At 38.1% G+C, this 24,104-nt stretch overlaps 3 protein-coding genes and 1 long non-coding RNA gene across 12 annotated transcripts in view; 2 read left to right on the forward strand and 2 right to left on the reverse strand.

Annotated features, from left to right (window-relative positions):
* The window catches only part of garnl3 (GTPase activating Rap/RanGAP domain like 3), a 30,077-nt gene extending 23,445 nt beyond the window's left edge, over positions 1 to 6,632 (forward strand). For 2 of the 4 annotated variants that reach the window (XM_055153706.1, XM_055153707.1), the window contains exons 26-31: positions 89 to 207; positions 1,108 to 1,243; positions 2,462 to 2,521; positions 3,879 to 4,097; positions 4,569 to 4,680; positions 4,757 to 6,631. In XM_055153706.1, coding sequence (XP_055009681.1) covers positions 89 to 207; positions 1,108 to 1,243; positions 2,462 to 2,521; positions 3,879 to 4,097; positions 4,569 to 4,680; positions 4,757 to 4,919 — 809 coding nt within the window. In that variant the 3' untranslated portion in view covers positions 4,920 to 6,631. Of the gene's footprint in view, positions 1 to 88; positions 208 to 1,107; positions 1,244 to 2,461; positions 2,522 to 3,878; positions 4,098 to 4,568; positions 4,681 to 4,756 lie in introns of all 4 variants that reach the window. The other 2 variants (XM_055153708.1, XM_055153709.1) reach the window with 1 other exon arrangement.
* A 1,136-nt stretch (positions 6,633 to 7,768) lies between these two features.
* ptges (prostaglandin E synthase) lies at positions 7,769 to 9,284 on the reverse strand. Its single transcript, XM_020921838.2, has 3 exons — positions 9,081 to 9,284; positions 8,911 to 8,993; positions 7,769 to 8,546 (listed from the first exon to the last, which is right to left on the reverse strand). Exons 1-3 carry the CDS (start codon positions 9,195 to 9,197, stop codon positions 8,297 to 8,299), a joined length of 450 nt encoding a protein of 149 aa, XP_020777497.1. The 5' UTR covers positions 9,198 to 9,284; the 3' UTR covers positions 7,769 to 8,296.
* Positions 9,285 to 10,071: 787 nt separating this feature from the next.
* On the forward strand, positions 10,072 to 13,006 carry LOC110157577 (uncharacterized). Of its 3 annotated transcripts, XR_008632158.1 has the most exons (5): positions 10,629 to 10,674; positions 10,775 to 10,892; positions 11,101 to 11,166; positions 11,528 to 11,584; positions 11,668 to 13,006. It is a non-coding gene; the product is annotated as an uncharacterized LOC110157577 (long non-coding RNA). The 3 variants fall into 3 exon arrangements; XR_008632157.1 differs by lacking the exons at positions 10,629 to 10,674; positions 10,775 to 10,892 and adding an exon at positions 10,072 to 10,506; XR_002318669.2 differs by lacking the exons at positions 10,629 to 10,674; positions 10,775 to 10,892 and having other exon boundaries at positions 10,935 to 11,166.
* Positions 13,007 to 13,762: 756 nt separating this feature from the next.
* Positions 13,763 to 23,738, reverse strand: usp20 (ubiquitin specific peptidase 20). 4 transcript variants are annotated; one of them, XM_055153351.1, is made up of 26 exons: positions 23,591 to 23,732; positions 23,418 to 23,495; positions 23,034 to 23,165; positions 22,809 to 22,862; positions 22,649 to 22,711; positions 22,371 to 22,505; positions 22,173 to 22,275; positions 20,622 to 20,691; positions 20,429 to 20,542; positions 20,269 to 20,347; positions 19,667 to 20,177; positions 19,434 to 19,583; positions 19,215 to 19,327; positions 18,898 to 19,100; positions 18,717 to 18,811; positions 18,614 to 18,647; positions 18,492 to 18,537; positions 18,226 to 18,406; positions 18,017 to 18,143; positions 17,762 to 17,931; positions 17,522 to 17,603; positions 17,269 to 17,377; positions 16,879 to 16,981; positions 16,186 to 16,254; positions 15,945 to 16,114; positions 13,763 to 15,818 (listed from the first exon to the last, which is right to left on the reverse strand). In XM_055153351.1, exons 3-25 carry the CDS (start codon positions 23,109 to 23,111, stop codon positions 15,954 to 15,956), a joined length of 2,850 nt encoding a protein of 949 aa, XP_055009326.1. In that variant the 5' UTR covers positions 23,112 to 23,165; positions 23,418 to 23,495; positions 23,591 to 23,732; the 3' UTR covers positions 13,763 to 15,818; positions 15,945 to 15,953. The 4 variants fall into 4 exon arrangements, 3 of the variants coding, with proteins under 3 accessions (XP_055009326.1, XP_055009324.1, XP_055009325.1); XM_055153349.1 differs by lacking the exon at positions 23,418 to 23,495 and having other exon boundaries at positions 23,591 to 23,738; XM_055153350.1 differs by lacking the exon at positions 23,418 to 23,495 and having other exon boundaries at positions 18,898 to 19,070; positions 23,591 to 23,737.
* Positions 23,739 to 24,104: the final 366 nt, after the last annotated feature.

Consider the following 24,104-nt stretch of genomic DNA (forward strand, 5'->3'; position numbering starts at 1 on the left):
TTGGCCACTCTTAATATGATTATCAAGAGTACTCTGTGTTTAGCCCTGGTGATAACAAAATTCTGAAGTATATTTTTTATTGTGGCAGTATGTGCATTTCCATACATCTTGGCCTTTACAACGGACTCCATTGAGATCCGGCTGGTGGTCAATGGAAACCTGGTGTACACTGCGGTAGTGCCTGGTCTTGAGCTTGCAGCATCAAGGGTTGGTACAAATCTATTTTTTGTACACACAATATTGAAAAAGTGAGTTCTTCATAATTTATCAGTTTTGATGTGACCACACGAGGCGCTCAAATGATCTGGCAGGTCGGGGGTGGCGTACAATATACACTAATTTCATACAGGAAAACAACTTTTAACAGCATGAAACCTATTGCTCCTTAATCTAGGTCAGTTTATCCAAAAATGTGGTTTTGGAATTTTAGTTTACCATTCATAGATAGGACATTTGAAGCTTTATAGTTAAGTTTAAAACTTATGCCAAGTTATGATCATGAGGCTATTACTTCAGCATAAAACTACAACACATCTACTGAAAACTTATAACGAGACCAGGACCCAGTGAATAGGTCCAGGATGGTTCAAACTGTAGAACCTGCATTCCTCATACTTTTTACACAACTACTAGTGTTTGTTTTTCAATATGGTGTATGAACAAATTTACACTTAAATATGCCACCTTCTCTCCGCAGTATCAGTAAATGAGGACCATTGTGTGTTCCAGTCAATCTGTTTACCCCAGTAATTCTTTCTTCTGATATACATTTGTATTTCATACAACTCATTCGGAAGTAATTTTAAACAAATTTAAGGGAATTATAATTTGAGAGAAGAATGAAATATAAAGTAATACAAGATTCCCACAGATTGTAGAGCATTCTATAGGTGTTATACTTATTATGAATTTTTATACTGTTTTCAAAGGACATTCTATTACCTAAATAATTGCAGTCATTGTGATTTGACAATTGCATTATTTCAAATTACAAATTTGGTTTGATTGCGACATATTGTGTAGCCCTAGTTTACTGTGTATTTTTAAATCGTGGGGACTGTATACGTTTATCAGCTCTCTATATCGATCTGTTTTTTCCACCCACAGTCTGACATCTATTTTGTCTCGTCTGCTCCGGTGAGCTCCACATCCAACAGCAGTTCAAAGGACACCAGTTCCCAAAGTTCCCCACAAACGCCCACTGGCTACGAGATGCCTGCGTTCCCTTCACCACTCGGAGACGGTAAGAACTACAACCACATCATAACAAAATGCTGCTTTTACTTCAAACAAATGTGTAGTGTTGAGCTGAAGCAGTGGCTAGTATACTGACAGGACCACCACAAGACTCTCTCCATGTCGCCATAGGTAACAGTTCTGTGACAAAAACCGGAACAAAAGAGATTTATCAATAATAATAATTGGGTATCCAGTCAAAATGTAAGTAATTGCATTTGTGAGACAGTATAGATTTTTTCCAATTACCATAGAGGAACAGCATAACTTTAATGTCAACAAATCCAGATAAACAACTTGATCTACTTTGTGTCCTCAGAAAATCTAAAATATCCAATACTCCGCAGCTGTGCGTTTTCATCTGTGTAATTAGAATGGGTCGCAGGTAAAGCTATAAAATACATCCAATTTGAAAAATATTTATTAAATGATTAAATGAGCCACAAAAAGATGTATTCATTCATCTGTGTAATCCAAAAGCTAAACAGCTGTTTGAATCATGTTATTTTTGCCTAATTATTGTGTACGCTTAGACATGAAACAGGTGGCACAGGCCAATCACTGCTTGCATCCTGCTTTAGTCCTATTCAAGACACATGAGAACTGTCCTTTGAGGAAGCTTTAAAAGATGATTAAGGATCAATATGTCCCTCCCCTCTACCCCTCCCTAGTCCTCTTCTCCTCGGTGTCTTTCATTGTATATTAGTCTAATTTAACTGCCCTTCCCCCAGTGTGACAGACCCCCTCCACATTTACACATCTCATTCAAAAAATGCCCTAATTGTCATTTGCAGCTGCTGAAAATATTTTAACAACGTACACCTTTGTCATTAGGTGTGATCGTTCCAGACAGATCAATGGTGGTCACATCCGTTCTTCATAATTTGACATGTAAATAATCATGAGATGTAAAGGAATCACTTAAGGACAAGCATTGGGTTTTTAATCAAAATCTCTGCTTGTGTGACTTTTACTGCTCCATCAAAACAGTCCATTCTCTGTTTTCCGGGAGAGTGGATATTTACAGGTCAGATTAAGACTAACACAGAGAAAGGTTTTGGCTGTCACTGCAGCAATTAGCCAAGAATGACGCAGTGTCTCCTGATTATTTTCTTCAAAGGCCTCATTTTCTTTGCTTTGTACATTTTATCCAACCCTTATTTGTCTATCTTATATGTGTTGTGTTCCAAGTTTTGTGTAACCTTCTCTTTCATTCCTGGTTCAGATTCTATACGGATTCCTTATGGTACCAAGCTATCCCTGTACATGTCTAAGGATGCTGAAGGTACTGCAGGATTTTGCCTGTGAATATTGCTCAGTTCATGATTTTGTCCACAAATTCGGGCAACTAACATGCACGTGCTCCCACAGTGTATTGCCTTTATCAACTCTGAGGCGGCATGTTGACTTGAACGTTGGTTGAATGTTAAGTGAACATTATGTCTTCACCAACCCCCTCCCCCTGCCCTTTTTTCATAACTAATTAATGCAGAATCAGTAGAAAAAGGTAGGGGAAATAATGTAAATTTGCTTGGAAGGATTTCAAAATGACTTAGGGAAAGATGAGGTGTGGTTGAAGATAGTTGAGGGTAGTGTATATGTTTGATTGTCAGACAGAGGAACAAGGGTTGGGTACAAGGGAGACAAGGAGGTAAAGAGGGAAGAAGACACGTCTGCCGCAGCATGATTTACAGATTGCACTGTCGCCATGGAGACTTTTGTCAGCCCTCTCTTCAATCCAAAGTGGTAGTCCAAACACTGGTGCAACAGTCTGGTGAAGAGAAGCTGTATACATAGCACAGGGTGAAGTATGGGAGGGAGCGCTGACAAAAATCTCATTGTCTAACTGCCTGTGCACCTGCTGTATCTGCTCTGTGGGGAGGGTTCAGCTGATCTAATCAAATCACTAATGTGGACAAGATGCTCTCACTGATGTGGCTCCAGACACCACGCTGGCTTAGACATGTGGTGTTCCAAAACACCTGCAGCCAGCTATATTGTTGTGCTCTGATCAATTTGGCCTTGCTTCTGTCATGCAGTGGGACACTTCCCCTGGTTCAGAGACACATGTGGAATATATTGATCTGTGTGGCTTAAGTATATTCCAAATAACTGCATGCCTCTGTGCTTTTGTCACAGCCTGTGAGTGAAGATTTAGCTGCAAGCATCAGCACTGACCCTCTTATTCCTCGTGGCTTTTTACTCACCTCTCACCTGCTGACATTTCACATCAAAACTACCTTCTTTGTACAGCACTACACTCACATCACATCTCATTCATCACAATATGGTTAAACACTGCACCCTGTTGTTCCTTTTGGATACTACAGCTTGCAGGTTGCTCACGTTTTTGTAAGCAATACACTTCAAATCATTCATAAAATGTGTATTGATGTTTTGCATGTTTTATTTCAAGGCATTTGTATTGGGAATGAATCCCATAGTAAACACCTGTAATTTTCAAAACAGTGTGTAAAAGTGAATCTTTATTGTAAAAGACTGTATGATGTTTTAAATCAATTTGTTTTGATGTATCCAAGGTATTTGTGTTAAAATTTTGGCTTACCATTGGCTGCCTTCAATGTTCAGTCTTCCTATTTATTTCTCTTGTATTTCTTGACATGTAAATGTTTTTTTTTAAGGTGAATCTGCATGTAAACACATCTTTAAGATCCCTCTGTCCAACCTGGTGGGTCGTAGCATTGAGAGACCCCTGAAGTCTCCTCTGGTTAACAAAGTCCTGACAGCACCAGCTCCCTCTATGGTCATGTCCACCCCTCTCATCTCAGCCACACATTCTCTGTCCATGTCCCGAATGGAGATCAAGGAGATAGCCAGTCGCACTCGAAAGGAGCTACTAGGTAAGTCTGCACCATTAGACTAAAGATTAAAGGAAGAGTATGTAGCCTGAACGCTTACTGGTTTAAAAAGAGAACTGGGAAAAAGGGAACTATCATCACTGAACCTGGTTTTCCAGTGCCTTAAAATGCATAAGGACACAAGTTTTGTTCATTCTCAGTATATGGATAGGCCATGTCTCATGTGAAAACTCAGAACCTCCAGAATTCACTCACTGAGTTACAGAGGCTACTGTATCACTAAAAAATGATTGGCTGCAGATTTAGGTAGGTAGTGATGATTCAGATCAGAACTTGCAACCCACATGAGAGGCTTATTTTGCTTTCTTGGATAAATGTCTTGAGAACAAAACCACCAGATAACATGAAGAACTTGACCATCATGTCCAATGTTTTGTAATCAAGATTAAATCAACATCACATTTGTTTTCATTAAAAGGCAAATAAATAAATTATCATTTGATTTCTGATAAGGTTTAACAGAAGAACCAAGTGGAAAATCTGACAGCAAACAGAGGAAAATGAGCAAAAAGAACACAGAGGAAGAACCCAAAGCCAGAGCCCTGACATCAACAAATAGTGACAGGTGAGTAAAATCACTGTATATAAAATTATAACTATGTGCTACTTTTAGGTGTAACCTTAAACCACTTATTGTTCAGGATACCTTCAGAGTCTGGTGAACTTCAAGTGGACTTACAGAGGCAGTTATCCTCTAGCTCTGATGCAGAGGCAGAGAAGGCAATGCTGCAGGAGGACAGCCCCTCCTTGGCCAATGCATTTGGCCTCACGTCTTTTGAGGAGGACGTTCTGGACCTAAAGTGAAGACAATCCCAGTGTGCACTTCTCTGTCCACCTGCCCTTATACTGTCACGATGGCTTATTTGTCGCTTTACTTTTATTTGTAATTTTGTTTGTCTTTTATTTGTGTTGTGGTATTTGGCCCATTTTTTTTGTCTGACCAAATGAATGCAATTGGTTGTGTTAGAGTCAGCCCCTCAGGTGTGTTGGGTATCTATGTTGCTTTGCAAAAAAGCAGAGTTATGTGGTTTAATCAGACCTCATCGGCTGCCTTGTTAAAATGTTTAAAATCTAAACCAGATACTTTGTCACCACACAAAATGACTAAACTCACAATGACAGTACTTTTTCAGTATAGCCCGCAACAGCTTACATTTTGTGATAATTTGAGATATTCTATATCAATATGTTTGTACAAACACAATGATGGGTATGTTTGTCACACTTGTAATGCATATATAGAGATATAGTATTACATTTTATTATATGAAAATGATTCACATATTTGTTCTTGTTCACTATTCAGACTTTATTTTTACATGCAGAGTATACATGCAGACAGAGGTGGAGGCAGTCTTCCCCCATTCACCTGGTTGTAGCGGCCATGACTGTAGACAACATTAGTTGACTAAAGAGGCCCACAGATTAAATAACTATATGCAAACTAAACAGCTTCACTTTAAACAAGTGCAATAAATTGGTCAGCAACAATGAATGCAGAAGGATTCTACAAATACATGTTTACAAAACAGAATCTATACAGGTGATAGTGCTTCCCCTGTGACAAATTAATGATCTACATTGAACAGTATAACACAAAATCCACAGTGTGACTTGACAGAGATTAATCTGAAATAGTTTTTAAAACTGAGGGAGAATGCAATTTTGACCATGTATTGACAACCTTAAAAACAGTCTGAATTTGATGCCATGAAAAGATCAAAGAGACAACAGAATGTACATTCAGATGTAATAATTCAGCCTCCTAATATTCACTGTATGTATAGGCTTATAGCCAACTGATCATAAAGCCGCACTTGGAACCATGTCAGGTTTGGTTGGGTCATCATCAGCTCTTTGGGGTTGATGACGGAGTCAGGGAGTCACTGGCTCAGTGTGAATAATAATTAACTGTTTAACAGTAAGTGAGTGAACATGCAACATCTTAGACAGACTTCTGAACAGCTTTACAATACACAAACAATTCATCATAGTAAATTGACATTATATTTACCAGGAAAGCCTACCAGAAGAATTGGTGTGAGAGCGCCCCCGTGTGGGGACCTTTGATCTGGCTCTACAACAACAGAATGGTTTATTCATTTCGACACCCTCAGTTACTCTACCATTGTTTCTACTCACTCATATGTAATACGATACATTATGTATTTTTGTAAAATGATCCTTATTTCTACCTCCCCTTTTTACAAATTATCTTTGACTTTTTATTTTCTATTCTAGTCCATATTTGCTGTTTGGATTGTTGCTGATCCTGTGATATTAAAAAGAAAGAAAAGTTACTAAAAAAAAAAAAAAAAAAAAAAAGAAAACACCAAGTGTCTTAAAATATTGTATTGCCATCGTTTTTAATGCCAAGTTCTACTTGTAAATGTTTATGTATCAAATGTGGCCTCAAATTAAATTGAATCTATAGTATTATTAATATGATGATTATGATTTGAGCAATTACTTTAAAAAGTGCTGTAGACCACTGCTGTGAAAGAGTCAGTTCTGTTTATTGATATGTAATAAATATTTATGGAATTTGAACAGAGCATGACTGTTTTATTCATAATGTCATCTTATGTCAAGGATCCTAATAATCTCTTTAGTGATAGGCAAAATATTGTGTTTCTTAATCAACTAACACTGATGATCAAAGCTGTCATGACTGAATGAAAACCTGTGTGCGCGTGTGCGTGTGTCTGGATCACTTGTCCTAACATGTACAGAATCAAGTCACGGAAATCGGGATTTCCTTTTAAACATTTAAAGATTTTTCTGGGGAAAGGCCACTTTCAAACTTACTATTATGCTTTCAATAGTTAGTATCATACTAGTTTGACGATGATCTCTTCACGTGTCACGCACTTGAGCCTTGGGTTATCTTGTTGAACCAATAAGTGAAAGGGTTGAGGTGGCAGTTACACAGTAATTTCCCTTGTGGATCAAAGTGTAAAGTATGTTTTAAAAAAAAAAAAAAAAAAAAAGACATTTCTCAATTCTTTTGCAACTGCGTCATCCTTCAGGATATGTCCAAGGCAATACCCTATTATGGTAGCCTAAATATATGAAGAAATCAACTGAAAATGAAAGTGGTATAAGATGCCAGACCGTCCCTATGGCCTGCAGCTATAGGCACGTTTAAACTATACAACTGACTCACTCTAAAAATATGCACGCACAATTGTCCCTGGTATGTCATTATAGCTTTGGGGTTCACCCATATCGTGTTTACTAGCTATGCCTGTCCATTCAATGGTTAGGTGTAGTCTTTTCAGGTACTCCCACTCATTTTCCTAAATAAAGAGAAAAACAGTGACTGCAACTCCTCACCGTTGGAAAATTCTTTGTTGTAGGAATGGGATTGGAATAATTATGAACACCTATTTATTAAACACCTGCATGACAACAGAACAGGTAAAGTCGTTGACAGCTGGCCCACGAACCATTCCTCAGTATTCCAATGATTCCCCATTGATGGGCCTCTCAGGATAGGGCTGTGAACACACAAAACTCCTGTGGTCTTACATAATATGTGGAGGAATGCTGGAGCTGAGCCCTGGACTTCTGGATCATCACGAACACAAGCATCTCACTAACACAGGCAGTCTGAATCACATGGAACAATGTCCAGACCAAAAAAACAATACTTCTTGGAAAAAAATGTATTTGTAATAAATTATTATTTCATCATATAAAAGCATTACCACAAATACATTGTTAGATCTGCAGAATATAACCACTGTTCATTATTGACATAATGGTATAAACATTCGTAACAGCAGCAACATTTTTCATGAGACAACAACTAAGGACAATCAGCTTCATCATGAGTCCATTTAGGACTGAACCTGTAAAATGTTGTCAAGAATAGTGGTCTGTTGGCTGTAAACACAAGTCAATGCTGAGAAGTGTTATGACAATAAAACAAAATGTCTGTAACAAGCCTTCATAATGCGGTGATAAATAATTCAATGAACTTTGTTAAAATCGAGAACCATGGCAAAAGTGCAAAAAACATATTTTAATGTAAATTCCATATGTGACTTCAAATTTGTCAGATCAGATCTGAAGTCAAGTTTAGAACCATGCTGAGGTGTTATTCTGCTTTATATTGCACTTAACACCGGTTTGCTAATTTTTTTGAAAAAAAAAAATAATAATAATAAATGTCTGATTCAAGCATAAGAGGCCACCACCATCAAGACCTGTACGGCCATTAAAATACAAGAGATCTGTCCAATGCTGTAAGAGACAGAGCGGGTTGGGGCCTTCAGGGCGAAGAGGTAGGCTACACTGTGTACCAAACGGGCCAAGAAGAAGACCAGGAAGTGAATACGGGCCACAAACAATGAAGGTCCAGTTAGAGAATACACTGCCCCAATGAAGAGAAACGGGAGGATGTTCTCCATGTCATTCAAATGGGCCCTGAGAAAGAATAAAGGTTAAATACAGTTCTACAGGGTTATAAACTATAAACCATCATATATCATAATCTAATTTAAATTACTACTACTTAAACAGATTAGTACGACATAATAATACAATTGACCAGTACCAGATACTGCAAAAGTGCTCTACACTCTTGTCACGCATAACTAGCCTATAGCCTATTTGGCAAGTTCTGACACAACAATCTCGTGCGTTTAAGGTGTGAGACTGATCACTGAAGTGAATTTTAACAAAATAAAACCAACCGCTGAGTGCTTTAAAATCAATCAATTACTGTGATCGAAGCGTTTTGTACTGTATAGCTTATGACACCGTGACAGAGAGATGTCCAATCACTCACCTCCGAGCCCTCTCCACGTCTGGGTCCTGCCTGACAAACTGTACACCCCCATGTCTGAGTGCGTCTTCAGGGTTAGCAAAAGCCTGTAGAAGAGCCAAAGTTTAGTCGCCTACGTATTCACAAATTATGCACTTTTTTACAAGGAGCTTTGTACAGCAGAATGTGTTCACCTTTTTGCGCAGCCTAAGTTGTCCCACTATGATCGAAATAATGTACATTTTTAGCACGAGCAGAACCGCGTAAAAAACAAAAGAGGAGAAAACTTCGTTGTTTAAGAGCGTCTCCATTCCTACTCAAAGTTCGTGCGTAATGTACAAAGATGCTTTTGGAGTGACGCGTGCGGAACGCTGAGAAGAGGGCGCCCGAGGAGAAGGTTTTGTAGTCCAAAGCCTCCGCCCACTCTATGTGAAAGGGGTTTGATTTATAAATGACGATTTTCCAACTTTCCAATTTGTCCACAGAGAGGAAACGGTGAGTAATCTGGACTGCTTTCTAATATATATATATATATACACACACACACACACACACACACACACATATATATATATATATATATATATATATTATATATATATATATATATATATATATATATATAGAGAGAGAGAGAGAGAGAGAGAGAGAGAGAGAGAGAGAGAGAGAGAGAGAGAGAGAGAGAGAGAGAGAGAGAGAGAGGTGAAAACACTAGCTAACGTTTGCTCTCATTTAAAAGCACATTCATTATAAGGTTATGGTAGATATTATATTTATCTTCCGATAGGGTATAGAGTTATACATCTTTTACTCTCCCTCTTTTTTTTTTTTTTTTTTTGCTTAATATCAATTCAGTTCCGTTCAATTCAAGTTCATTTATGTATCATATTTAATACAACTTCAGCTGACCAAAGTGATTCACAGACAATTCAGCGCAAAACAGGTCAGTGAAAAAAAAAAAAAATCTGGAGGGGGGAGGGGAGGGGGGATTATCTCGTAATTACGAGATACTATCTCGTAATTACGAGATAATCCCCCCTCCCCTCCAGATTTTTTTTTTTCACTGACTACAATGCTCTTTCGTACTCGCACAATATGGGTTTCAAAACAAGGAAGGTTTCCTGTGCAAATGAAGTTATTGCTCAACATATCCTTTATTGCCAAATTCTCAAGAACATCTGACATTAGTCAAGCAGGTTGTGGATAATTTTGATACAATGGGAAATCCAGCATATATACATAATTACGAAAGAGCATTGTAGTCAGTGAAAAAAAAAATCTCGTAATTACGAGATAGTTTATTTTTCCTACTAGCATCAGGATCCGCAGCGGATCCGCTTTCGGTCCGCCAAATCCGCCCCACAGTCCGTCCGCTTTGCGGATCCGCTGCGTATTTGTTCCGTATTCGCTTTCTGACTGTTGCTAACCCTAACCCTTGGATGGCCTGCTGTTACAGAGAGAATCTGCGGTTAAATCATCTTAGATCCGCACTGTGAACGTACTTTTAACACAACACTGTTTTTGACACAATGATTTGTACTATCAATGCGCGGATCCGCGGCTAAACCGGCTTTCCACCTGGAAAGAAGCAGCATCCACCTGTTGTCCGCGGATTTAACTGTAAGTAATAGTTTAAAAGTTAATAGTATTAGTCATCATTAATGTACATAACGTTAACGTTATATTGTGGTGTGTGTACATCTGTGACTGTGTGTGTTTTATCAGTTTTGACGAGTGCAGTAGGAAAGTTAGCGACAGTAGCAGCTAACGTGATGAAGACGATGTGAGGTCAGGAGTCAGGATAACTCCATCTCTTGAGTTAGATCCCAGTCTAAATACTATTTTTATATAACGCTACTTATATTCTTGTATATTTTTACGATCACAGAATTGTAATTCTGCTCCGGGATCATTGGTCGTGTCTAACGGGCTCGGTTCTGGCTGGATGCCGCTCTCGGCGCTCTCCCTTCGGCTGTGGAGCGACGGTGACACCGGTGTCTGATCTGGTTGTGTTTTTAACCAGAGATAATTATTATTTGTGTAGACTAGAGTGTTGACTGTTGAGTTGAGACTAAAGTGCAGTCATGTCAGTGCCTTAATACAATAATTTAAGGCAACGTGCCATAATACAATAACGTAACGTAATAAAAAGCACAACTTTTAACAACAGCTAACGTTAGCTAACCAACCAAAACTTATGTTGTTTTTCCCCAGATGACATCAGGAGCCCCTGTCCTTCTGCTGAGTGTCCCCATCAGGAGCCCGGCACGCTGATCAGAAGTAAGTACTTTTAATGATTTCTGTGACAGTGAGGATTTAGTTTAGAGCCAGATCTGACTTTGTCTCTAACTTTCTGTTATGGGACTTGAGACGGTGCTTCAGACTTTCAGTGAGAGATGTTGACATGAACACTAATGTGTCACATCTATATTACACCGATATTGACTATGAACACCATCATAAATTGATTATTATATTTTAAATGTTGTGGTAAAAGTAAATGTAGTAGAGTATTGTGTATTAACAGCAGTGAAACACGTCTCATGTTCATACTCAGGCTTATACTAAAACAAAAGAGTTCAGTTTTACTGGGCTAAAGTATTTCCTATGAGTTAAATAATGTTTTTCATCTCTGTTTCAGAATATACTATGGTTAATAAGAAGATGGACATAACAGCATGATAAAGACCCTCTGGAGGTAAATACTGCACTTGGATTAAACACTGTGGCCTGAAATGATCCAAACTGATATTTGTGTTTCTCTTATTTGATGTATTACAGAATTCCCTCTGCTGGGCCAAGTTCCAAAAATGTAGAGACAGACCCTCTGTAAGTTTACTGTATTATCCTACTTTTATTAACTTTCATAACAGTACAGTGGGAGAGCCATCTGAGCTGCCATCATCACAGCAGTCCTCTGCATCAGAGAAAGATGAGGTGTAATGCAGACCGGTCACTCTGTGGTAATTTCCTTGGATAAACGAATCCAGCTCCAGACCTGTGCTTGACATTCTGCCGCGTCTAAATGTCCACACGTCCACCAGTTGGCAGCACAGAGCACAACCCATCACCGAGAGGATTTCCCACCAGTGGTTGTTGGATAATTTATGGTAAGTGACAAGCCATAACTTAACTATTAAATGACTAGTTATATGTGAATACAAACATGCAAAATTGGACTGTAAACATAAGAGCAATGTCGCCACCTGATTTTCACCCACTAGTACCAGGATGTTGGAAAAAGAAAGCAATAGTGTAATTTGCTTTCAAATAAATGTGTATAATTATGTATTTAATACATTTAAAATAAAATTGTAATTGTAATATGTAATTGACAGAAGAATAGATTACTCACAGCATTATGTATGCTCCAAAATTGACATCCTACTCAAATTACAACTTTCTTACGAGAATATTCCAAAGTTGTAAAAAAAATTGTACTTAAGTAAAGTAGCATTACTTCAAAATAATATTACACAAATAGAAGTACGAAGTAGTGGTCCAAGACACTATTCAAGCAAGAGAAAAACATATTTGCGAAAACTACAACTCAAGAAAGAATAATTGTGAGACTAGCTGACTGCACGTACGTCATAATTTGAAGTTTATGTAATTGTTATGGCAAAACATAAAATAATGTTATACTAAGATAGACCCCAAATATTAGAAAAACTGTATCATTACCTGAAGGTGTGGGGTAACACGGACCATATATATGGTCTATGTGCGACAAGCACAATTTATACTACTTATACCTTCAAGTAAAGGTATAGAAGTTTGAAAACTACCCTGAGAAATAAAATTGTATGAAAAAGTCACTCAAGTATTGTGAGTACTCCCTAGCTCTGCTTAAAAGAAAATCATTAAATATTTCTGTAAAATAGAGATTAATCTCTTATCTCCTACATGGAAGGTTAACAACTGGAGATGTCTCTCCCAATGTGTTGCTGCTGTTGCCAGACACTACTTGTAAATATTTAACCTAAACTGTACCACTATTGTCCAAATGCGTGGGAGTAGATTTAGTGCGCAGTGCTTGACACACACCAGTCGTCGACTTTGAAGACCTAAAAAAAGAAAAGGAGAAAGTCTAACTGGTCATGCCAAAAAATGATGCATTAATTATGAGGGCTGTCAGTGTTTGTATACATGACATGACATGTATATATGTATACAACACATACCGAGTAACTAGACATCTTTGTTGTGGTGTTGCAACATCATATAATCCATAATATAAGAATATCATTTACCGTCTTAATTTGAATAATTTGATCCCACACCTGTCTAACAGACGCAGTGCTAATAACTAAGCTTCACACCAAAGCAAAAGATTATGCATCAAAGCAACAGAAGTAACCCATACCTTCAACTGCATGCACCGGAACGTTTGGGGTAGGCCAGACTGTCATTGAGGCTGTGCTACTTGTGTACATTCACACTCACATGATAATCTACAAACGGCTTTCAAACGGCTGCTGCAGTAAAATGTACTAAGAGCTCTCGTACCTGAAAAAAATATCGATGCAGTCTTTCTGTTCCTCTGCTGTGGAGGTTTGTAGCTTCCCCCTCAGTCTGCCTCTGTCTGGGATGGAGACAGTTCATCATACTTAAGGAGCTTCAGATGACATCACAACTGCACATCCAAGAAGACAAGATAATTTTACAATTTCAGGTACAATGTTAGTGAGATTGATTTAGAAATAGATTGCCCTTGCTAAAAGAGAAGCTGTGCGGGTTAGGACACAATAAAACATTATAGCAGGGTGTATAGTGTTTCTAGTTGTCCAAGTGCAAAATTGTGAATGTGATGACCTTTCATTAACAGTGGCAAACAGGTAAGGTCCATTAAAGAAACAAGAAGGTAAATGAACAATTAATTTCATACAAGGCAATTTTATTCATCAATATGCCATGACTAATTACAGTTATACAGACTTTAATCTGCTTAAAACTTGTGTAATCCAAACATCTATTACTTTACAAGACAAGAAGCACCCTGAATGAAAATGTCGGACCCATCTGTGAAATGAAAACCTCACACACAGCTACAGTACTCACTGTAACACAAGCAAACACAGACTGTAGCTGAAAGTGTTGCAACATTACCACTATACAGTGTTACACTGCTGCATTGCACAATTTCTTACACATAATGAGTTTCTCTTTTTATTGCACTTACCCCCACAAAAGCAACTTAAAACAATCACCACCACAGTATGGATATTAGTATTCTGTATATCCACATATGTCAGAGCAAGATAATTCCATTGATCATTATGAGAAGTGGTAAAACAATATTTTGGTCACAGTCACACAAACAACAATCAGTCTGGGTAATTTTTCTGAACACAAGAGAATATTTAAGTTTTCATTCTTTTGTCATTCTCCCATTAAGATGTGACATAATTACAATAAAAGGCAATGATGAAGATCCACAGGTACAATGATTTTTTCACTGATTTACAAAATACTGTTCGGTGCTTTGGAATTGATTGAAGTTTAAATTATAACTACATAATTTAATTTAAACAAATGAATACATTTGAAAACAACTCAAACCACACAAACAAAAAGGTGAGTGACGAGGCTATTGAAGCAATACAGTGAAGGCACTGTGTATAAATCTACTTAAATGTAGCATGTTTTAATTGCGTGCCAAGATAAGCAATAAAATGCTGTGGCTTAGATGTGACATATTTACAAATGTTGCATTTTAAAGAACTGGTAGATGGACTGGGAGCCATAATTGCATCAGAGATGCCAACTGTCTGTGTGCAGATCTGAATTTATAAAATAAAATGTTTTGTCTTCTGTTTTGGTAAAATACCAAAAAAAATATTTCAGATTAATATATTTTGGGTATAATCAATAGCAATTGAAAACAGACATAATCATTAAAGTCCATCTATTCTTAAATGTCAGTCACATTGATACTTCTTCTCCCACAAGCATTAAACCAATATAGCACCAGATGCATATGCCTTATCCCCCTTCCCCAGATGGGTTTGTAAACATACAGTATACACAATATGTCTCAAGGCGTAATTGTCTTAGGTTATGTACCCACAGAGCAAGAATTTCAGCAAACAGCACCCTAATAAAATGCTTTCTTCTCAGTGAGGGAGTAGCATGCATATTTAACCTAGTGTGAAAACAAATGTGTTTTCAAAAGAACATAATTATTTCTTAAGCTAACCATTTTTGACTAAAGCATTCCTGAGGGTCTGGAAACGCTTTAAAGTGCATAAGACATGCTTTTCTAATTATTACTTAGTTTAACATCAGTTTAATGGCAGTTTGTGAACAAAAGTTAAGAAGAAAAGTACAAAATTACAGGCGAGTTATAAAACGAAATACCTCTACTTATGTCAACAAAATTCCTTCCAAAATACACGACCGATGTACGCACAAGAAACAAATTTTTTTAGCAGTTTAATAAAATGAAGGCCTTATTTTTTTATTTGGCTAATCATACCTATTATGCATTTTAATTTTGTCCCTTTATTTTATCATGAATGCTATGTAACAGTTATGGAATTACTTCAACCGATGTATGTTGGTCTGCCCGTGTCAGACCAGGAAGTAAAATGATTAAACAGAAACAATAGACTAGAGTAAAATCTTAAATATAATACTCTAACCTGTCATTTGCACTTTTGTTTTGAGGTGCCCAACTGTGTTAAATTCAGTATTATTCCAGAGATCCTATCTATGTAACAATGTCTTTCACAGCCTCATGTGCTGCTAAACAACTTTAGTAAGTGACAACAGTGTGAATCTGTGCTGTTGAATAAATAATCTAATTCATATTAAATCATTTTCTATTATGTGTTGCTACATTTACAAAGTGCTCACAACACAGCCGCTTCAGGAAGGTGCAAATTCCTCAGCTTCTTGTCAGGACAGGGGAGGAATGGAAGCCAGGCAACCTAAGATCAGGGAAGAAATCATTTATGACATAATTTAAACAGAAAATCTTTCCGTATAAAGCCATTACTTGGAAAACGGTTGAGTGACTTTAATATTGTTATGCAAGTCATGAACAAAAAGCTCACCTCTCTATCTTAGAGGGCTCTTGTCTCTGCTTCTATCTTCCTCTCTCCGTGCAAGCTCTCTACATCAGTTGTTGGGGCCACTGTCTGTCTGACAGCAATCTCAGGACCTCCTCCATAAATGCCCAACAAATACTGCCATGTTTCCTCTGATATCTGACCATAATCTGCCCCTGAGAGAAGAAAATGGTGAGAATGTGTTTTAAAATGTTATTTATCAGACCATCTGAACTTCAGAGGATACCTTGTTTGAGCTGTATGTGTCCTCCCTTCATGATGCCAATTTTACTGTTGTCAATGGGACCTGGTGGCTCTAAGCATATAACAGTTTTTTGTTTTTTGTTAAACACATACATTCACAATAGTGCAACAGCGCAAATGTAGAAGGATCAATGCATTAAAAACACTTCTAATTTTGATTTTCAAATAGTAGAAAGTTTAATGTGAATCATGGCATACTAGGTAATACACATAAACCATACCATACCGGCTTGTCAAAGCCTGATCTCGTCAGATCTCAGAAGCTCAGCAAGGCTGGGCCTGGTTAGTATTTGGATGGGAGACCACTGGGAAAGTCAGGTGCCATAGGGGGGTGCCAGTTGCAAAAACTGTCATTGTGTCCTCAGGCACTTCAACCACACTGCCTAGTATGAAAGTGGTGTGTGCGTGAGTGATGGTGGTGGTCGGAGGTGCTGATGGCACAGATTGGCAGCCTTGTTTCTGTCAGTCTGTTCCAGGGCAGCTCTGGCTACTAGTTAATATAGCGTCCCACCACCGAGTGTGGAGTGAATGAATAACTGACTGTCCAGAAAAGTGCTATATAAAACTGATGGATTATTATTATTATCCTAATAAGAAGTGGTGTAGATGCACACCTAAATTGATAAACTGAGAAAAAGTCTGTGCAGTAGTATATGTACTGAATGTTTAGACATACCATTGTCTTTGCCTTTCACAAAGCTCTCCCACTCTCTGAACCACTGCATACTGATGCACAAGATCACAGTCGGAGCCTCCTCAGCTTGAAACTCTTTGTTCAGCTGCATACAAGAAAAATGCTTAGTCAGACCGAGGGCAAAGCAAGTGTATGCAATCACAATATCAAACTCTGGTCTATCACACTAAAAGCACAGCAGATTCAAGCTCTCCTCAGTGCACTGGATAAGAGTAAAAACTCAAAACATGTTTATACTGGACGCAGCTGCTTTATAAATTTAATTTACTTTATCATTTTAGTCAGTGACTGGCACGGGCCCATCTATCACTGGACAACACATCTGGTATCTGGTATATATACTATTTTCTAAAATACCTTAAATATCTTTACCTTAATGAAAGTGTCTATTTCAGTTTTCCTGCGCTTAGCTAGGGCCTCTATCTCCACTTGGCAAATGGCACACATATACAAGTGATTCACAGCAGGCCCTCCACCAAAACTATAAAAAAAAGATTATAAAAATAATGGGACAGAATATATTTAACAAATACGCCATCAAGAATATAAGAACATCAAACTGGCTTCAGTGGGATTCATTTGACCAAAATGCTTATGCCATGTGTAACTATTTATGCATGAATACCTGTTATACAGATATTCCCAGACATTCTGCGGGACTATAACCACCAAGTCATCAATATAGTTGTATTTATGGGGAGGAATTCCTGTAATGATGAATAAATGTTGTTTTCATGTCCAAAGTTATGACGGCAACCTGAAAGTTTCTAAACTCAACAGATAAATGATTCATAACATTTAAATATTTACCGAAACTCCACATATTTTTGAGAATGTATATTTGTGGATTAAACAGTGTATATACCTCCATGATGGCAAAGGAAAGTGTGGTTGCTGATTGGACCAGGTTCAGCAAAAGTGTTGAACTTGTTGAGCCACTCTCTAGAAATGTAGAACTGCAGCAGACTTGGCTCCTTCATATTGGCCAGAGCCACCACCTTCTGACGTTCTCTAACTGACTCCTCACTACTTTTCCTGCAAAAAGAATTAACATTAAAGAGTAATGATTAATTATCTTGTACAAACAACATGCTGTCTATGGCTGTTTATGTGCATTTACCTATAAAACAACACATAGGCCTCTGCGTTTTGCACCACAGTCTCATGGACCTCAGTGACATATTGATCATCAAATTCGTACCACTGGCCATTGATCACATTCTGACAGTAGGCTATGTAATGTCCACCTGTAACAACCAAAGGAATACAAGATGTTGAAATTATGTTCTCCAAATACTTTGTATTTAAAGAAAATAAGATTGTTCATACTTCCGGCAGTGCCGTGGTGACAGATAACTGAAAGCAGATCATAAGTGCTGACTTGAGACGGACTGTCTTTGGCCAAAAATGGTCGCATGTCGAGCCCTTCTAGTGGAAATGATACATGATTGCTGATCTTAAACGAATACATGACTTCGTGACGGAAGCGTTTCAGATGAATACATAAAATCTTTAAAAATACAGCAAAAAACTTTCAGTATTTGTTATTTATAAATCAGTGCACTTGTGTTTAAGAAATAATGAAGACTATATACCTCTGGAAGCTTGAGCACTTTGCAGTACTTAACACCATTTCGCAACCTGCAGACAAATAAAATGTCTTTCAATATATAATATTATATTGTAAGATGCGTTAATACATTCGGTCAATTCCTACTTTTTACATCTTTCACAGCTGTACATGTTGTCTCCTGAAGAAACAAAAAATTTATTTATTTATGCAAGAAACTATAATTGTGTAATAAATTAAATGTGTTTACCTTTTAGCTCATCTGCAGCAAAAAAGGCAGCAAGGCAATCCTCAAGAGTTACCATAGGCCCCCAAAACCAACTAGGAATGCATGACACTACAAATCTATTTATTGAAAAGGACACACAGACTATTACCAGACTGCACATACAGCTATACATGCTAAAGTTTTACATAACACAACAACTAACCTGCGTATGGAGTCCATTATATAGGTTATCCAGCCTTGTGACCCATATGTTTCAGGACACACACCAGTTTTCACTGGCAGATTCTGGTGAATAGAAGAGTGGAGCTTGGCCAAGTCCTCTTTGCCAGGAATTGGAAGAGAGAGGTCCTGGAAAGTTTCCACCGTCGAAGAGAGCTGATAAACAATATTCATCTGTGTCATCATCTGTGTGACATGCACAGTGCAAATGTATGCAATAGTATGACTGGGCATAGATTTGAATCGAAATGTTACATGTTCATAATGCTGGGTACTAAAGTTTTCCTTACAAGGACTTACCCTGTCACAGGTTAGACACTGGACCAGACTTAGGATGGAGCCATCAAAAATGTCAGAGATCACACTACGATAGTGGGACTGTTTCTTTTTCTTGGAACTAAGCAGCAGTGGGGCTGAAAAACACACCATGATGTTATGGATGCAACTCAGTTAGCAACAGTATTAAGGAACTGAAGTCAGACTCAAGCCAAAATAACAAACAAACAATAGTTTCAGTACCCTTTTTGAATGAATAGGATGGTCCTGTAGCACGAAGGGGGCTAGATCGAGGGGGGCTACATGACAGTTTAGGGTGCAGCTCCTGAAGTGTGCGCACAGGGGTGCACGGGATGGACTGTGGTTGCGTTATTCTGGCTTCATTGTCTGGCTCTGAAACACAAGAAGATACATGATACATAATATGCGACAGATAATATTTTAGATACTGTTCCTGTTCAAAAAATATTATATACCAGAGGTGTTGCTACTCTGGCTTTGCCCCTGTGCAGTATTTGATATTTGATTGTTTTCTAGAGTTTGGACCTCTGTGCTTGGGGTTGTGAGCACCTCTTCAGTCTCCAATCTTTCAGAAGTGTCCTCTTCAGCTGCAGTATCAACATCTGCATCTTCATCCATTTCCTGGGAGCCTCCACGAAGTGGCGACCCTGACACTCTTCTTTCTTTTAACCTCTCCTTCTCAGAGATTACACCAGATGGACTGGATTCATTTGGCCTCATAGGTGATCTTACGCCATCACACTCATCGTGTAAAAGCAGTTCTCCATCACCAGTGGCTCCAGCCTCACCCCGGTCACTGCTCGAGCCAGAGTCACATGATAGGAACTCATCCTCCGATGGGGAGCGGTCACCATCTCGTCTGTCATCAACATCGAAACCATCTCCACTCAGAGTGCACTCTGTTAGTGGTTCCTTCAGTTCCTCGTGCAGCTGGTCCATCAGGCAGCGTAGAAACTCTTGAGTATCCTACAGAACATATGGTGTCAAACTGGAGAGGCGCCTTCCCCGACAAAGACTAATGATGTAGAGGCATGCTCAATAATGCGCTTGAACATACCTGCTGAGCATAGCCACGAAACATCGGATTAACTAATTTGATTCCATGAGAGAGACTTGTAGGGACGACATAACTGGGTCTGGAAAAAAATGTGTATAGAAGGAACAATGTATATTTACTCTTTGTAGCATCTAACCATTGCGTTAAAACAATTCCTTACCGTTTTTTATGCCAAAGTTCTGAGATTAGTTTTTGGTAGCTCTTGCATAGAGCTGGCTTCTTGTCAGTACGCACTAAACCACTGCAGTCTAAGAAAAACTGTGTGAGGGGTGGACTAAATAAGAAACAACAACAAAAATATATTACAAACAAAAAACAAATAAAAAATGTGATGTACTAGAAGAAAAGATTACCAGTTTGACAGAGCCTGGAGTGCTGCATTCATATAACAAGTGTTTCCTATGTTTTTCATTCCCGTAAGACCTGTAAAGAGGCACCAGCTTGTTAAAATATTTAGCTGATTTTGAAATAAGATAAGGTTGTCTTTCTCAAACTTCTTCTGATACACAACCTTGAGAAATGAGCATTATTGATTGCGGTGAGTTATATTATAACTAGTGCTGTAATGCGATTAAAAAAATTGAGAGATTAATTAATTATGATCTGTAATTAATTAATCTAATTAATCTCATTTTAATCTCACCTAAAAATTGCTGAGAAAAGCCTTCAATTTGAGGTATTTTCATTTAAATTCATTATTACATTATTGTGGCAGATCAAAAGACTGATATAGAACAAAAAAAAGTGACTTGATAAAGTCATTTATTGTTTAACAAATCTGTCCAAATTGGCTGTTGAGCCCAAGTCTCCATGAATAAGAAACTGTTTGCTGTAAAGTAGCAAAGACAAGGAAATCTGAACATAATAACTTTTGTCTACTTAAAGACAATAAAAAGTCCAGTCTTTCCTTAACCATATTAAAAATATTATTGATAGAGAAATGCTTTATATATGAGATCACTGGTTTTAGTCCTTGTTTTAGTCCTGGTTTAGACCTGCTTTAGTCCTAGTTTAGTCCTGGAATGGATTAATCCTGGTTTAGTCCTGGTTTAGTCCTGGTTTAGATTTTAGTTCTGGTTTTAGTTCTGGTTTAGTCCTGATTTAGACCTGGTTTAAGTTCTGGTTTTAGTTCTGGTTTAGTCCTGATTTAGACCTGGTTTAGTCCTGGTTTTAGTCTTGGTGTTAGTTCTGGTTTAGAGGCGCACAGGAGGAAGCGCGGTTTACGCAGCGTACGCGAGAAAACACGATCCACACGCGGCTCACGGGAGCACGTTGGTGTCTGTGCAGTGTCTACGGAAGGAAACGTGGTCCGCGCATTCTCAGGTTAATGACGATGATGAAGGTGTGTGTTTGTGTGTGTTTGTGTGTGTTTGCGTGCGTGTGTGCGTGTCCCCTCATGTGGCAGGTCACTATAGGACAGTAGTGCAGACATCATGAGCCTATGCAGGTTGTTTTCACCAGTGACATTTAAGTTGTAGGCGATATTATATTTGTTATTTTCTTTTATATTTCACATCGGGAGAATAATTTCCAAGACACGAATGCGTTTTTACCTGTGCACTGCTGACTGTTCTACTGGCTCTTCGACCTCGTCCACTGTGTGACTGACGCCGCCAACGTTAACATGACGTTTACGGCGCTCTTACTGCGCGCGTTTTGTGTGGGTTTCCGACAATGAGTGGAATTACCGAAATAAAAAAAAATGTATAAATGTGTTTTTATGTGTTGTTGGGACAAAACAGATTTTATAATAAAGCAACTCACATACAGAAACAGTAAAGTTAGATTAAAAATGAGATTAACGCGATTAAAAAACATAACGCGCTAAATATGACTGTAATTAATTAATCGCAATTAACGCGATAATTTGACACCCCTAATTATAACACACAGGTTACATTTACCTCTGGGTTTAAGCTCATCCTCCTCTGATTCTGAACCTTCTTCTTCTGCCACAGCAATTGGCACAGCTTTCAGTGGATGTGCAGCTGGCTGAGGTACTGAATCCTAGAACATACAAAAACAGACAGTATCACTGTGGAGAGAAGTAGTAATAGCAGAAGTAGTAAATAATAAAACCATCCAACAGTAGACTTTATTACCTGTTCAGAGGTTTTACAGTGATGTGGGACCATTGGCACCAAGGCAGGTCTCTGCTCCAGAAATACCTCCCGTTCACACACATAACACCAAATTCTGAATGTTGTCAGGTTCACCGTGAGGTTGTGTTTCTTTGCCTGGAGTCAAAATAATTCAGACAAGACATAGGCCTACTGTACAATCTTTATCAAACTGAGGTGTGTGTTACTAAGGACATTCAACAATAATACTGATATATAAATGAGGGAAATAGTCTTATTTTTAGTAGGTGAATATTTACCTGAGCGTGAAGAGTGCTGTGATCAGAATAGGATTCACCACATCCAACATAAGAGCAGTCACTCTACAGAGTAAAGAAGTGGGAAAAATTACTATTTAATATTTGCAACTAATTACGAAGTCGGGCCCTAACATATAATAGTATTGAAAACCAGCCATACCTGTAGACAGGCCCACAGATTTGGGCCTCCTGCTCCACATGACTGGCAAGTTCCCTGAAATAAAAAGGTAAAAACATTATTAGCACGTTTCACGTAAATTTATTTTTTTTTTTTTTGTATTTTTGTCAGTGTTGGTTGATGATAAGATCCTTGACAAAATCTCATGTGGCTCGTTAATGCATGATCTTCAAACATCTGATTATGTGTTAATCAATATGCAACAACCTTAGATTTTTGAAGAAGGTCATCCTTGGTCACGTCTCCAATGCAGTCCAGATGAGGGCAAACGTCTTGTTCCGCCATGTCTACTCGTTTATTCAGATGGAGGTGTACTTTTTGAACAAGCCCGTAACAGTGCTGTAATAACCAAAACAATACAAGCTAACACGGCTAACGTTAGCAAGAAGGGCTTTTAGTGCAGTCTGCGATAGTGACAGGCTGTCTTTTTATTTGTCAACGTTTATTATTCACGGAAAACACAACTACAGTAATTGTTATCGCACTGCAGACTAAATAAAGACCCTTGAGACCTTACAAATGTTCAAAGACCATCAAATAGCTACATCACATGAGACATAACATACAAAACAAATTAATTACTTGATTTACCAGTAAACCGATGGGTCACAGGGATGATGAAGACACATCATTCTTGCTGTAAATGTCGCATGTTGGAGAAGTATGAGCCTAAACCAGATATTCAGAGACAAACGATTTGCCCCCGTCTTCCCAAACAACTCCCCCTCCCATCGTGCGTCTATTAAAGCCTGTTATACACTCACCATGGATCTACCCAACAGCACGCAGAGTTACAGCTGTACAGCACGTGAAGTAAAACTTTACAACCATTTTTAAAATATAATGCCACTAGAGGGGAAATACGTATAGGGGAAAACAAAATGTAGTTTGATAAATGAAAATTTTAAAATATAACGGAAGTGACGCTATGCAGAAAAAAATATAAACAAATAAAAAATCATTTTATAGCTATTACATTAGGAATATGTAGGCCATTAGATTTTACAAATAATCTCTTGGATAGAATATATATTTTTATACATATAATAGTTATTGATGCATTAATGTAATAGCTATATTTATTGACCAAACCGATCCCGTGTCTGTTTTACTGTTTGACACCATAGTGGAATATAAGGGAGTGAGCGCGACAACATCTGATTTCGGATCAGTTCAGGGCAACTCAATTCTGCGGAGGTTGCAAGTCTCGCGGTATTTAGGCTACCCAGAATGCACTGTCCTTCCTTTCTGCCTGAAACGACATGGTGGGTGCATAGA

The sequence above is a fragment of the Boleophthalmus pectinirostris genome, unplaced genomic scaffold (genome assembly GCF_026225935.1).
Source record: "Boleophthalmus pectinirostris isolate CB_2022bp ecotype Guang Dong unplaced genomic scaffold, ASM2622593v1 HiC_scaffold_18, whole genome shotgun sequence".
Lineage (NCBI taxonomy): Eukaryota > Metazoa > Chordata > Actinopteri > Gobiiformes > Gobiidae > Boleophthalmus > Boleophthalmus pectinirostris.